The following is a 14,379-nucleotide window of genomic DNA, read 5'->3' as shown; positions in this document are numbered from 1 at the left end:
TCCCGATGAGGCAGACACAGGGAGAAACGGACAGCTGTCTCTACAGGGCACGGGCAGAGCGTTCCCCGTCCGTGCTGAGCCCCTCGTGCTGAGAGCCCATCTACGCAGCCGCCGAGACTCCCAGCCCCTTTGTCACGTGCATCATTCAGGCCATGTGCACAAAACACAGATGGGAGATTTAAGACTTAACAGTGATTTCAAGACTTTTGAGAGATATCGTAACAATAAACAATTGTCCCATCATCACTGCCTTTTTTAAAAAGTGTGATACAAGGTCAGGAGATCAAGACCATCCTGGCCAACATGGTGAAACCCTGTCTCTACTAAAAATACAAAAATTAGCTGGGCGTGGTGGTGGGCACCTGTAATCCCAGCTACTTGGGAGGCTGAGGCAGGAGAATCCCTTGAACCTGGGAGGTGGAGATTGCAGTGAGCTGAGATCGCACCACTGCAGTCCAGCCTGGGTGACAAAGCGAGACTCTGTCTCAAAAAAAAAAAAAAAAAAAAGTGTAATAAAATACACATAGCATAAAATGTATCATTTTAACCCCGTCTCCCAGGCTGGAGTGCAGTGGCGTGATCTCAGCTCACTGCAATCTCCACCTCCCAGGTTCAAGGGATTCTCCTGCCTCAGCCTTCCAAGTAGCTGGGATTACAGGCGCCCACCACCACGCCCAGCTAATTTTTTGTATTTTTAGTAGAGATGGGGTTTCACCATGTTAGCCAGGATAGTCTCGATCTCCTGACCTCGTGATCTGCCTGCCTCAACCTCCCAAAGTGCTGGGATTACAGGTGTGAGCCACTGCGCCCGGCCCATTTTAACCCTTTTTAAGTGTACAGTTCAGTGGCATTAAGTACCTTCATATCGTGGTGGAACCGTCACCTCTATCCCTCTCCAGAAATCTTCTCATCTTCCCAAAGTGAGACTCTGTTCTCGTGTCCCGCAGCCCAGCCCCTGGCACTCGCCATTCCACTGTCTGCCTCTGCGAATGTGATGACTCTAGGTACCCCCACAAGTGGAGTCACTCAGTGTTTGTCCTTCTGTATCAGGCTTATTTCACTTAGCATGATGTCCTCAAGGTTCATCCATGTTGCCGCAGACTCAGGATCTCCTTCCTCTCTAAGGCTGACTCCCGTCCCATTGTGTGGAGAGGTAACATTTTCTCCACCCATTCATCACTGATGGACGCTTGGGCTGCTTCCTCACTGGTTTTTAAAAATTATTTGTGGACATCCAAACAGTGGAAAATTGTGAGGCGATTTTTATAAAAATGAATGAGGCAGCCCTGCCCTGCCATGGAAATGTCCTCAAAATGCATTGTGAGTGAAAAATCCCAGTGTGGGGGAGTGTGGACAGCATGCTACCTTTTTGTGTAATATGGACAGAAAAGGGCGATATGTATTTACATTTCCTTGTCTTTGCATAAAGAACCTACAGAAAGACAAGAAATGAATAAAAGCAGTCACTTGTGGGTGGAGCGAAGGACCCTCATTACGTGGCTGTTTTTGTACACAAGGGACGCGATGCTCTGATCACTCTGCACACTCCCCTACCCCAACTCAGTCACTCCCCACGACCCTTCCAGGAGCCACTGCCCGGCTCCTGACACCTAAGCATACGCTCCCACGATCACAGCACGTTGCCCCCGGCTCCGCCGAGTCTCTGCACACGCTGATCAGTCCGTCTGGCATGTCTCTCTGCAGACTCCTTCCTGCCCTCATCCCCCAGTGCAGCCGCCCTCGCCCAGCACGTTCCAGGCAGGCTGGAGCTCCTGCTGGAGGGAGGAGGAGCGGGCTGTCCCCGGGGGATGGAGGAGCAGCAGCGTCCTCGGTGTCCCCAGCTGTCCTCATGCAGAGGCCACAGGTGGGCACCTGGCCTGTCTGCACCAGCATGCCTGCAGGGAGAGGTGGGAGGGGTGGGAGGGGTGGGAGGGGTGGGAGTGGTGGGGGCCCCCTGTAGTGGCAGCAGCGCTGACCTCACCTCACCTTCTCTTTTTTTTTCTTTTTTTGAGATGGAGTCTCGCTCTCTCGCCCAGGCTGGAGTGAGTGGCACCATCTCTGCTCACTGCAAGCTCCGCCTCCCGCATTCTCGCCATTCTCCTGCCTCAGCCTCCCGAGTAGCTGGAACTACAGGTGCCGCCACCACGCCTGGCTAATTTTTTTTTTTTTTTTTTTTTTTGAGACGGAGTCTCGCTCTGTCACCCAGGCTGGAGTACAGTGGCCAGATCTCAGCTCACTGCAAGCTCCGCCTCCCGGGTTTACGCCATTCTCCTGCCTCAGCCTCCCGAGTAGCTGGGACTACAGGCGCCCGCCACCACGCCCGGCTAATTTTTTGTATTTTTTTTTTTTTAGTAGAGACGGGGTTTCACCGTGTTAGCCTGGATGGTCTTGATCTCCTGACCTCGTGATCCGCCCGTCTCGGCCTCCCAAAGTGCTGGGATTACAGGCTTGAGCCACCGCGCCCGGCCCTAATTTTTTGTATTTTTAGTAGAGATAGTGTTTCACCGTGTTAGCCAGGATGGTCTCGATCTCCTGACCTCATGATCCACCTGCCTCGGCCTCCCAAAGTGCTGGGATTACAGGCGTGAGCCACCGCCCCTGCCCATACCTCACCTTCTCTTAGGGGGTCTCCTAGGACATCCACCACAGTGAGCATAGAGAGTGGTCACCCTGTTTCCCTCACAGCACGCCTCCAGTGGGGCAGTCTCTGCATAGCTGTGCCTCCCCTGCCAGCTCCCTGAGCTCAGGCTTTGTCCCCATTGCCTGGAACACAGCCAGGAGTCACTCCATGCATACACGAAGGAATGGATGACCCTTGGCAACAGCAGGAAAAAATGGAAGCCTGCGGCACAAGGATAAACCCATTCATTGATTCCCAAACCTGGACCCAGCTGGTGACACGATGGGTGATTGGAGGTCAGAGGGCCACTGGCAGCCCAGACCCTCTCTGGGCATCCCTGGGGGTCACAATAGTTTGGCAACCACCACCAACCCTGGCTCCAGAGCAGAGCTGGATCTGAACACTTCTCCCACTTCCCATGTGCCCAGTACCTGGTTCCAGGCCAGGCCCCAGGTCCCCTGGGAGCCTCCTGGCTGTCTCTTTAAAGTGGCAGCCTCCTGGCCTCCTTCAGAAAGTCCCCTGCGTGGCACCTCCCACCATCCTGCAGAGGCTTCCAGAGCCACCTCCACCCTTGCCACTGGCTTGTCAAGAAAATTGGGCTGGGATCTGGGGCAAGCCCAACGCTGCAGGGTGAACAGGTGCCAGGTGTCCAGCAGGAGACAGCAGACCTCCCAGGCTCACAGGTTTTCTGTCTTGTGGAATCAGGCTGAGCTGCCGGGCCCTGGGCAGGAGGCAGAGCAGTGTGCACCCTGCAGCTGGCCCATCCTGCAGCTAGCCCCCTCCCACTGAGCAGATGCAGCTTCCTGCATGCCTACCTGCACAGCCGCCTCCCCCTGGGACAGACAGGAGGTGATTTTGTGAAATTTTATAGTTTTATTGGCTGAAAATTGAACACTTACAGCATTGTCAGGAAGGCGAAAATAAGCTGTGTCTGTCACCATGGCCAGGATTGTCTGGGCTGCTGTCCACACCAATGCCTGAGCCCTTCCCATGCTGTAACCCAGTCCCAGCACCTCCCACACCCACATGCCCATAGGACAGCCCTCTGAGGGGCTCCTCTGACCCCCAGTGTCAGCTCTGGCCCCCCACGTCCCTCTGTCTCTACTCCCAGGGCAGGGTCACTCAGAGTGCTGGAGAGGAGAAACAGGCCAGGGTCGGGGCAGCAAGGACAGTGTGAGCAGGGGAGTCTCAGAGTCCTGAGAAGTAGAAGACCCTGCAGTGAGCTGGCAGGACTCCGCAATCAAGAATGTAGGGGCGGCCGGGCGTGGTAGCTCACGCCTGTAATCTTAGCACTTTGGGAGACCAAGGCAGGCGGATCACGAGGTCAGGAGATCGAGACCATCCTGGCTAACACGGTGAAACCCTGTCTCTACTAAAAATACAAAAAAATTAGCCGGGCGTGGTGGCGGGTGCCTGTAGTCCCAGCTGCTCAGGAGGCTGAGGCAGAATGGCGTGAACCCGGGAGGCGGAGCTTGCAGTGAGCGGAGATGGCGCCACTGCACTCCAGCCTGGGCGACAGAGCGAGACTCCCTCTCAAAAAAAAAAACATAAGGGGTGGTTAAACAGTGACAGGTTTAGCCAAGACACATCACTGTGAGGGCTCCTGGGCTTTCAAGGAAGACTGGCCTAGAGGGGTAAGTGGAAGTGCTTCTGAGAGTAAGCATGGGCTACCTGCACGTGTGTATGGACACCTGCTGCTGCCAGGCCCGTCACTCAGAGCGGGGTCACAGAGGATGTGCTCTGGCCTCTGCCTGGAGGTTTGGGTAGAGAAGACACTGTAACGGCTGCAGCTGGCCTTTCTCTGTGCCAGGTGCTGACAGCAGCACCCCAGGCACCCAACAAGGCTGACGAGGAGAATCTGCTGATGCCCACCAGAGGTCAGGTGCAGCCTTGGTGGGAAGCAGGGAAGCCTCCACCGAGGAGGAGGCATTTCAGCCACACCTAGAGGGATGGGAGAGTGAAGATGGTGGGAGAACCTTCCCGCAGGAGGGAACGGCGTGTGCAGTGTTTCATAGTTGGAGAAGGCACTTGGAAGAGAGTACATGGCTGGTGCCAAGAGCAATGGGGTGTGATAGGCAGTGAGGATGGACAGGTCAGCTAGTCCAAATCACAAAGAGCCTGGAATGCCAGGTTAAGGAGGACAGCAGTTTTGACTGTACCTGAGAGAACCCCAACTTAAACAGGCACATGTGATGGAGAAGTCCACAGAGCGGCTTCAGGCACAGCGGGATTCAAGGTCCCCCACACTGTGCTCAGGAATGTGCCCACTTTCCTGGCCCCTCATAGTGCCACAATGGCCCCAATAGTGTCAGGCATACATTCCACCAGCTCAAAGACTCCAGGGGGAAAGCAAGCCACCAAGTGCCACAAAAGTTCTGGGATTGCAGCTGAGCCCCCCTAGTTTGGATGGGGCCAATCCCTGAACCAATCTTTGTGGCCAGAAGCAGGGGGATTAGGCCGATTATCCAGGCTTGTGAAAAACAACCTTCGTTGAGGCGTGGGGGCGGGGGCAGAATCTAGAAGAGGCCTGCCCCTGAGTGGGAACGCCAAAGTAGAGAAGAGATGGGTCCTGCAGGAGAGTTGAGAGGCTGTGAGAGGAAGGAGAATGGAGGCTCTGCTGTTAGGAAGGGGGTCCCTGGCAGCACTCCTAGGAAGTGACCACTGGACTCAGGCTGGCACGGAGTGGCTGTGGGGGGAGCCTGCCCAGCCAGGAGCCCCAGGACCAGCAGCTGCCACTCAGGTGCACCCCCCAACTCAGGTGCACCCCCACTCAGGTGCACCTAACTCAGGTGTGCCCCACTTAGGTCCCCACTGCTCCTTGCCATTGCAGGCAGGCATGCCACAGACGCTGAGTGCCTCCGACATGGTCACCCCAGGCAGCCTCAGCCCACCCACCACCGAGCCCACAGATGGCGAACAGGCCGGGCAGCCCCTCCTGGATGGAGCTCCATCCTCGGCCTCCCTGGAAACACTGATCCAGCACCTGGTGCCCACAGCCGACTACTACCCCGAGGTGGGTGACCAACCCAGCGGGCAGGAGAGTGGGCTCTCCTCCATCAGGCACGGGAGGCAACAGGGTTGGGAGTGGCCTTGGGCCAGGGTACGGGGCCAGCTGGGAAGCATGCTCCTCCCGGTGCCCTCCTTAGCCTGTGCCCTCTTTCTCGTTTGTCCCCCAGAAAGCCTACATCTTCACCTTCCTGCTGAGCTCTCGCCTCTTCATCGAGCCCCGGGAGCTCCTGGCCCGGGTCTGCCACCTGTGCATCGAGCAGCAGCAGCTGGACAAGCCGGTGCTGGACAAGGTGAGGTGGAGGGCAGGCCAGGGGGTCTCAGTGTACCAGCACTCCCCTGCCATGCCCTCAAGGCATCAGCCTCGCGGGGAGGCAATGACTGTCCCCGTTTTCCTGACCAGGTGGCTACAGGGTGTTTCCACCTCGTCTGAGGCCCAGAGCCAGAAGGAGAACAGGCCCTTTAACCTCCGTGTAGTTTTCCAGTGTCCTACGGGAGCCCTTGAGCTTACATTAAGCCCAGACCTGAGTATCCGGAGTCCGGTCAGTAGGACCCATCTGTGGCCAGGGGCGGGGGTCGCCTGCTGCCTCTGCTGGGCTTCCTTCCGCCAGCACATCCGCGCCCCCTCCCCAGCCCTGGCCAGAGCCTGCGGGCTGCCTCTACTACACACACGTCGGTAGGGCTCTACAGCTAGTGAGAGAAACCCAACTTCGACCCCTGAACCAAAAGGACTTAGCTGGCTCCTGTACCTGCCCTATCTCAGGAACCAATGGCTCGGGCCTCAAACTACAGCATTGCACCCGTGGCCTGTCTCCCACCCTCTGCCGCCGTTTCCCCGGGCTGGCCTCCCTCAGACTGGCGGGTGCGGTGCCCGGCCGCCTCCACCGCACCAGGCTCACCTACCACCCTTTCCAGTCACGTGGAAGCCTCAATCCCTTTTCGCTACCGGTCCAGTGAGCCTCCTCATTGGCCTATCCTAGGTCACGTGGCCGTCTGTGAGCCAATCACTGCGCATGACAGAGTATGCACTACTCTGATTGGTCGGCGCAGACCTGGACCCACCCCTGGGGCAGGGTCAGCTGCTCCTGAGAACTGCCCCCTCCCCGCGGCCCGAAGACTCCCCCGGGGGATGGAGACTTTGCAGAAAGGCCGCGGCAAGAGATGGCCCCGCCCAGAAATGTGTCCGTCCCTGCTCCGCTCCCTGTGGGCGCAGGGCAGGATCGCACCACCCCCTCCCCGCCCCGGTACAGAATGGGTTCGAGGCCCTGCCTGCCCGGGCGGCCACACCCGCAAGGACGCGCAGTGAGGCTCACGTGCCCGCCCGGCGCCCCTCACGAGCGCGGTGCCCCTCGCTTACCTGCAGGCCCGGGTCCGGAAGTTCGGCCCCAAACTGCTGCAGCTGTTGGCCGAGTGGACCGAGACCTTCCCGAGGGACTTCCAGGAGGAGTCGACTATCGGGCAGCTTAAGGACGTGGTGGGCCGCATCGCCCCCTGTGACGAGGTGGGCAGCCGGGCGGGGGTCGCGTCACCCTGGGCTCCTGTCCCAGGCCTGCGCCTGTTCCGGTCCCGCACCCCAGGGCCCTCATCTCCCCACCCTGCACACCTCTCAATCCAGCCCCTTTCTGGCCCATCAAGGAATCAGGCACTGCCGAGCTGGGAGGGAACGCGGAGTCTGGTGACCTCTCCCTGACTGCTCTCACCAATGGCATCAGATGGCGGGTGAGGGAAGACCCATTCATGGACTCTTCGGGCCAGGTGGCCAGGCTGTTGGCCTCTGACCTACTAGGGGGGCTGGCAGAGCCCTGTCCTGGGCCTTGGCCATGGAGACCTCCCCGCTCCTGCCCCTGCCCCACTTCCCGTGCAAGAAGGGCTGGGCTGGTGGTCAGTGCTGCTAGGCAGGGACCTGCAAATCAGGGCCAGGGAAGAGTGTCTACAGGATGAACAAAAAAAACAGTAGCAGGGAAAATGACCACACCTGTCCAAGCAGATTCTCCTGGGATCCTCTCTGCCCCCAGGGGTAAGCTGCAAACCTTCAGGGCAGGGGCAGAGGAGGGGACAAGACCTCACCGCTGTAGTTAAACCACACCAGGTAAACACAGCCCTTGCCCTCAGAAAACCCAGTGGCTTGGGAGGCCTTGGGTGTGCTGGGCATGAGGTGCTGCTGTGGCCAACACCTGCTTTGCTCTCCCAGCTGTGTTCCCCTGAGGAGCACACTGAAGGGTATCCAAGCCTCACTTCCCTAATGGGCGAAAAGAGGACAAAAATCTTCACCTTCCAGGGTTATGGAGCTAGACATCTCCTGGTGTGTTTAGAAGGGGCAAGTTTATCAGCATCCCGGCATGCCACTGTGGGCAGCACTGCTGTAGCATTACCTGGAAGGGGAAACGCAAATTTATCAGCATCCCCAAATGCCACTGTGGGCAGCACTGCTGTAGCATTGCCTGGGAGGGGGAAACGTGGCTGGGGGCCCATGTTGGTTGTCCTGGAAGGAAATGGAACATGGCAAGCTGGTAGTTGGTGACATGCTGCAGAGTGGGTCTGGACATGGCAGAAGAGCTGCGTGTGAGACAAGGGAAAACTGCCAAGACAGGCTGGGCAACAGGAAGCCAAACGCCCACGGCAGACATAACTCAGGCTCTGAGGGAGGCACTGCCTGGGGTCACTTCACGCAGCAGGCAAGTGACTCAGAACTGAGCAGGCAAGTTCTGAGGCTCAGTGAGATGAGAGTGGTTTCCTCTTCCTCCTCCCGGCACTTCTTCCCTCCTCTGTTCTCCTCCTCACCCCGTCCTCTTCCTCCTCTGCATCCCCTAATCCATCTCGAGATTGTGACATTTGACTTAGGATGCAGCAGAAAACAGGGCCAGGGAACAGTTGATGATTGGCTGGGTGGGGGATGGGGACAGTGGAAACGGAATGGGGTGCTGGCTGACCGGCTGGGAAGACCTTTGGCTACTTTTATAGATGAATGTGGGAGAGAGTAGGTGAGTGGGTAATTGGATAGGCAGGTGGATGCATGGGGTAAGTGGATGTGTAAAGATTAATGGAAAGAAGAAAGGGAGAAATGTAGGAACGGGAACGATGGACGGGTGGGTGGGTGGATGGGTGAATAGATGGAGGGGAAAGTGGATGGGTGGGTGGGTGGATGTTTGAATAGATGGAGGGGAAGCTGGATGGGTGGGTGGGTGGATGTTTGAATAGATGGAGGGGAAGGTGGATGGGTGGGTGGGTGGATGGGTGAATAGATGGAGGGGAAGGTGGATGGGTGGGTGGTTGGATGGGTGAATAGATGGAGGGGAAGGTAGGGGGTTGAGGGGGTGAATGTTAGAAAGGAGGGAGCAAGGGTAGATGAGTGAATTGATGGTTCTGTTGGGGGGTTGGTGGTCACTATAAAAGAGAGGTGGGTGATAGCTGGGTGAAGAGAAGGGGACAGGTGGATGGGGATGAATGAGTGAAAGTGAATGGTGGATGGATGGGTAGGCGAGTGGATGTGTGAGTGGGCAGTAAATGAGTGAGTGGGCAGATGTTGGAAGGAAGGAAGGGGAGAGGAGTGAATTGATGGATCTGGGGTGGGTCACTGTATAGAAGGGGAGGTGGGTGGTAGCACTGGCTGGAGAAGAGGTGAGTGTGGGGATGGTGGGTACTGGGTCGATGATATGCAGGGGTGAGACCCCAGTCTCCTGCTTTGTTCCCTTTGACCCCCAAGTGTCAGCGGTGAGGTCTGTCATATGACCAGGCAGATTTGACCTGCCTGATGTTGGAGCCATGTCTCGGTGGTGGGGCTGGGGGTAAGCCCTGGCCTAGTTCCCCTGAGGAAACCAGTAGCTCCTATCCACCTGGACCCACAGGTCTGTCACCAGGCTGTGTAGCATGGACTGGAATAGGAGTTCCCCATTCCCAACCCAGGCCCCGGCCAGGAGTGCTTCCCAGTGTCTCTGGTGACCTCGAGTTGCCCTTCCACACAAAAGCATGCACTCCGAAGAGGACCTTCTCTGGGCACTGCCTCTCCTCACCGGGCGCTGCTGTGGACTGTGGGCTGTTCCCTTCCTGGCGCAGAATGGTTCGGGATGGAAGAGCCCTGGACCAGACTGATGAGGCAGGGCCTGGGACCCAACCTGAGCCCACCCAGATTCAGACTCGGAAACCACAGGCACGGTGCTTTCCCTCTCTGAGCCAGTTTCCTGGTTAATGGAGTAGTTAGAGCTCAGGGAGGCCAGTGCTGAGGCTGAAGGAGGCTCGGGGAGCCAGGGAGGACCCCAGTGCTCTGGCCATACCCATTGGGCCAGCCTCAGAGGAGGCCGACTCAACAGGCAGCCCCTCTCCTGGGCTGGTTATTTTTTTGAGACGGAGTCTCACTCTGTCACCCAGGGTAGAGAGCAGTGGTGTGATTTGGCTCACTGCAAGTTCCACCTCCCGGGTTCAAGCGATTCTCTTGCCTCAGCCTTCTCAGTAGCTGGGATTACAGGCGTGCACCACCACGCCCAGCTAATTTTTGTATTTTTAGTAGAGATGGGGTTTCACTATGTTGGTCAGGCTTGTCTCAAACTCCTGACCTTGTGATCTGCCTGCCTCGACCTCCCAAAGTCCTGGGATGACAGGCGTGAGCCCCCGCGCCCGGCATGCTGGGATTACAGGCAGGAGCCCCCGCGCCCGGCCTGGTCTTGCTTTCTAACTCACCCAAACGGACTGTCTGCTGAACTGACCACCACCCTCTGAGGCTCCCTCTGTGGCAGAGGTGGCAGAAAACTGACACAGAGAATAAACCCACGGAGGGAGCAGACCCCCAGGAGCCTCATGAGCTCCCGCGTCAGCTTTCTGCCACCTCTGCCTGTTATTTAATAGGCAGGAGGACATGGGCCCTAGGCTGGCTCAGGAGGGAGTCTCCAAGAATTTCAGACAACAGAGGCCAGTGCTCATCTGGTCAGGGACAGGGGTTCCAGCTGTGAAATGCCCAGTCCAAGAGAGCTTGGAGGCACCTGGAGAGCCGTGGCCGCCACCCAGGCAACCCTTGGACGACTCTGCATTCACACCCAGCTGTATGCATGCAGCAGATGGCTTGTGGAAATAGAAGGAAACGCGGCTCCACAGCTCCCAGCCTCCCGGGCAGCCTCCCAGCTGTGATCGGTGCGGAGGGAGGGCTTCATCCCGAGGCAGGAGGGGCAAAGTGCTGTTCCACCCCAGCACAGCCTGGTGCTCCATAAACGTGGACCCTCCGTAGTGACAAGGGAACACCTTGACATGCTCTGTGGTTCAGGTCTCTGGCCCTGCCATGTCTACCGGGGAGATCTCCGAGCCCCTGTCCACGAGTGTGTAGAAATCAGAAAATGAGAAGAGGCCAAGGAGCAGGGCAGATAGCATCCCCACATTCAGAGGGGGCGTAGAAGAGTCAGGAAAGAACAAACGTAAGCTAGAACCTAACATCACTGGAAAAATTGAAATAAATTAGCAAGCAGGAAAGGATGATTATTTGGAATGAATATTGGTTCATTCAACAGTAACAAATCTTGCTGAAGTATCTGCGTTTTTAAAAAACAAGGCAGTCTCGTGGCCCTATCAAGCAGTAGGCACAGATACCCTGCAGCCTTGATTCTGGCACGGCCTGCAGTCCGCCCCGACACCCTGCTGGAGAGAGTGACTGTCAGCAGGTGCAAACACTGTTTATCCACGCATCCGGCAGACGCTCGTGGACACCTCCTGTGAGCCAGCTACGGCCCTTCGTGAACACCGGGCAGCCAGCGGTTGGCTGCGTGGAGCCTGTGGGCCCGGGAGAGGAGGTGCACGTGAACAGAATCATTTCCCCGACAGCTCTAAAGTGGTGTGGCAGAAGAGTTCACGGCACTGAACGCCAGTGGTCCCTCTGGGGAAGCGGCACTTGAGCTTCGGTCCAGTGGATGAGAACATGCCAGAAGGGAGAAAGCTGTCCAGATCCTGCTGGGGACATGGGGAGGGTGGGAAGGAGTCAAAGGGGTGGAGGAGTGACCTGTGTCCAGAGCACAGAGGGGGAGCAAGGACGCATAGACGCCACCAAGCCTGGCCAGAGCTGACCTCAGGGCCTCAGAGTCACACCAGGGCTCCTGTCTTTGCACAAGCCATGGAGGCATTTTCAGGAAGAGGGAGGCAGCGATCAGATTTGCATTTTGAACAGCCCATTCTGCCTGCAGAGTGGAGAGAAACCGGCATGGATGCACTGGGGGCACTAAGGAGGCCAGGGCAGCCAGAGAGATGGCAGTGACCTGGCCTCCGGAGACAGTGTTGAGATGCACAGAAATAGAAGAAAATGAAATAGAGAAGGGTGGCGACGGCCTAGAGGGGAATGAGGGAGAGGGCGGGGTCGAGGATGGCACCAAGCCTGTGTGGTGGCTGACGCGCTGTCCACCAACACCGAGAATACCAGCTTTGGACAAGGAGAGCCCACCTCCATCTGCTGCGCTGGGCAAACAGAGGACTGTGGGCCATCTGAGGGACTGCCGCCCATATGACTCTGGAGATCAGAGGGAGACTGCGGGTGTGAACCAGAATAGCCAGGAGCTAAGTAAGGGAAGAGAGGCCTAGACCGAGCAGGAAGAACCCCAAACCCCAGCATCCCACGATGGTGAACACAGGCAAGCCTGCCAACAGCCCAAGGCAGGAGCAACCAGGAGGCTGAGGCGGAGGTGGCCAAGGAAGACGCAGCCTGAGAAACGGCCACTGGCTTTGGTGACAGGAGGGCCCAGTGAATTGACTGATGGGAGTGGCCGCCAGGTGAAGTGATCCAGGAGTGAGCGGGAGGTGCGGCGATGAAACAGCAGGTGTAGCCACTCGTGGGACTCTGGCTGTGCCTGGGAGAGAGACAGGAGGTCAGTGGAAGGGCCAGGGCCCACGGGGGACTGACCGTGCCCCCCAGGACTGGCAGTGGCTGTGCCCCACTCCTCATCTTCCCAGCACTCAGATGAAGCCCTGGGAGGCAGTGTGCTGACCAGTTTTGGACATAGCCTTCCTGAGAGGGGTCATTCCTTCCATGGGCAACACATAGAAGAGTCGGACCTCAGCTTCCCCACTTACTGCCCAGCTAACTAGTGGGCGCCGTCTGCACCTGGCCCCTGTGCTCTGAGAGTTAGGCTTAGGGTTAAGCCACCTCCTGTCCCATTCCTCCCATCTGAGGCTCTACCACAGCGGCCTGTGGCCACTCCACAGAGAAGCACTGCCATAGGAGTGCCAGATGACTACCAACCCTGCCACCAGAGCACAGGGCTCCAGCAGTCCTCAGACAGCAGCAGCACCCCAGCGCCCTGTCTGAGGCTCCCCGGAACATTTGGAGCCCCCAGACCCTCACAGCCAGCATGCAGATACCACGCCTGCCCACCGCTCACAGCAGGCTCTGTGTGTCTCAAAATTGCGTGAAGAAACACTCCCTGCAATCTCATAAGTGACCTGATGATACCAACCACCCACCCCTCGTTATTGATACTGACCGCCCACTCCTCGTTACTGATACCGACCGCCTGCCCCTCATTACTGATACCGACCGCCCACCCCTCGTTACTGATACCGACCGCCCGCCCCTCGTTACTGATACCGACCGCCCGCCCCTCGTTACTGATACCGACCGCCCGCCCCTCGTTACTGATACCGACCGCCCGCCCCTCCTTATTGATACCGACTGCCCACCCCTCGTTACTGATACCGACCGCCCGCCCCTCCTTATTGATACCGACTGCCCACCCCTCCTTATTTCCCATCACCCCTCGTTATTGATACCAACTGCCCACCCCTCGTTATTTCCCGAGGCCTCTGGGAGCACGCAGCCTGTCCAGTCAATGCTCGCCATCGCTGGAGACCAGGCTCCCGCTCCCACCACTGCCTCTGCCAGTGCCCGGGCCAGCTCGTGGCTATAGGGGATTTCATCTTACTCTGTGAGTTAGACCAAAACCCTTGAGGACATGAGGACGTCTCCCTTAGCAAACCCAGCCAGTCTGATGGCACTTCCTCAGAAATAGGGGTTTCTGAGGGAAAATAATTCAGTTTTCCTTGATGGTGGGAGAGGAGGTGCCCCTTGAGGGGTGGCCATGGCCTTTCATCCCTGTACCCAGCCCATGATGTGGCCCAAAGCAAGAGCCCATGCGTCTGGGCTGGCCGGTGGGGGTGAGCACTACCTTGCACGCACTGTGTGCCCAGAGCAGGGCTGGTATCTCACATCACAGAGGCGGCAGCACAGACCTTGCAGCCCTGTGGAGCTATTATTCTAGTGTGGGAGGAAATGAACCGAACTGTCTCGACAGTGGTCCTATAAAAGAAGTCGCACAGGGTGACCTGGACGAATACTGCTGGGAGCAGAGGCCAGGACAGCACAGCTGGTCGGGGAAGGCCGAGCTGGACCTGGGAGATAACAGAGGCCCCATTAAAGCCAAGCCAAATGCCAGTAGTCTGCCCAGGGCAGGGCCCATGCCACGTCTCCCTCCTCTCTCCCTTTCTCTAGCTTCCTGGCTGTGCCCACCCCACTCTGCCCCACCGCCCCAGACAGCTGCCCCCAGCCCCCGTCACCCTCCCTGACATGTGCTCCTCTTGGCTCCCACCCACAGATGGGAAGCCCTGCAACCTTCACCCCAGATCCCTTGCCAGGTGGCCCCAACCTGGCCAGGATTGGGTCCTGTTTCAGGGTAGGGGCAGGTCCTGGCCCCTGTGCTGGTACCTGGCCTTTTCTCCAGAGACCCCGAGGAAAAGACCGTCCCTTTGGAGCCCAGGAGGCTGCCTGGCTCCAGTGTTAGAGACGTAGAGAT

At 57.9% G+C, this 14,379-nt stretch overlaps 1 protein-coding gene across 4 annotated transcripts in view; it reads left to right on the top strand.

Moving 5' to 3' along the window:
- RASGEF1C (RasGEF domain family member 1C) overlaps nt 1–14,379 on the top strand; it is a 113,373-nt gene that overhangs the window by 69,425 nt on the left and 29,569 nt on the right. For 3 of the 4 annotated variants that reach the window (XR_013418073.1, XM_015141575.3, XM_028849213.2), the window contains exons 2-4: nt 5,451–5,633; nt 5,797–5,919; nt 6,990–7,127. Coding sequence is in view for 3 of the 4 variants with exons in the window: in XM_015141575.3 (XP_014997061.3) it covers nt 5,457–5,633; nt 5,797–5,919; nt 6,990–7,127 (438 nt within the window). In the remaining variant the exon portion in view is untranslated. 4 annotated transcript variants of the gene reach the window in all.

The sequence above is a fragment of the Macaca mulatta genome, chromosome 6, assembly GCF_049350105.2.
Source record: "Macaca mulatta isolate MMU2019108-1 chromosome 6, T2T-MMU8v2.0, whole genome shotgun sequence".
In the NCBI taxonomy this organism is placed as follows: domain Eukaryota; kingdom Metazoa; phylum Chordata; class Mammalia; order Primates; family Cercopithecidae; genus Macaca; species Macaca mulatta.
This window is presented reverse-complemented; position numbering and strand designations above follow the sequence as displayed.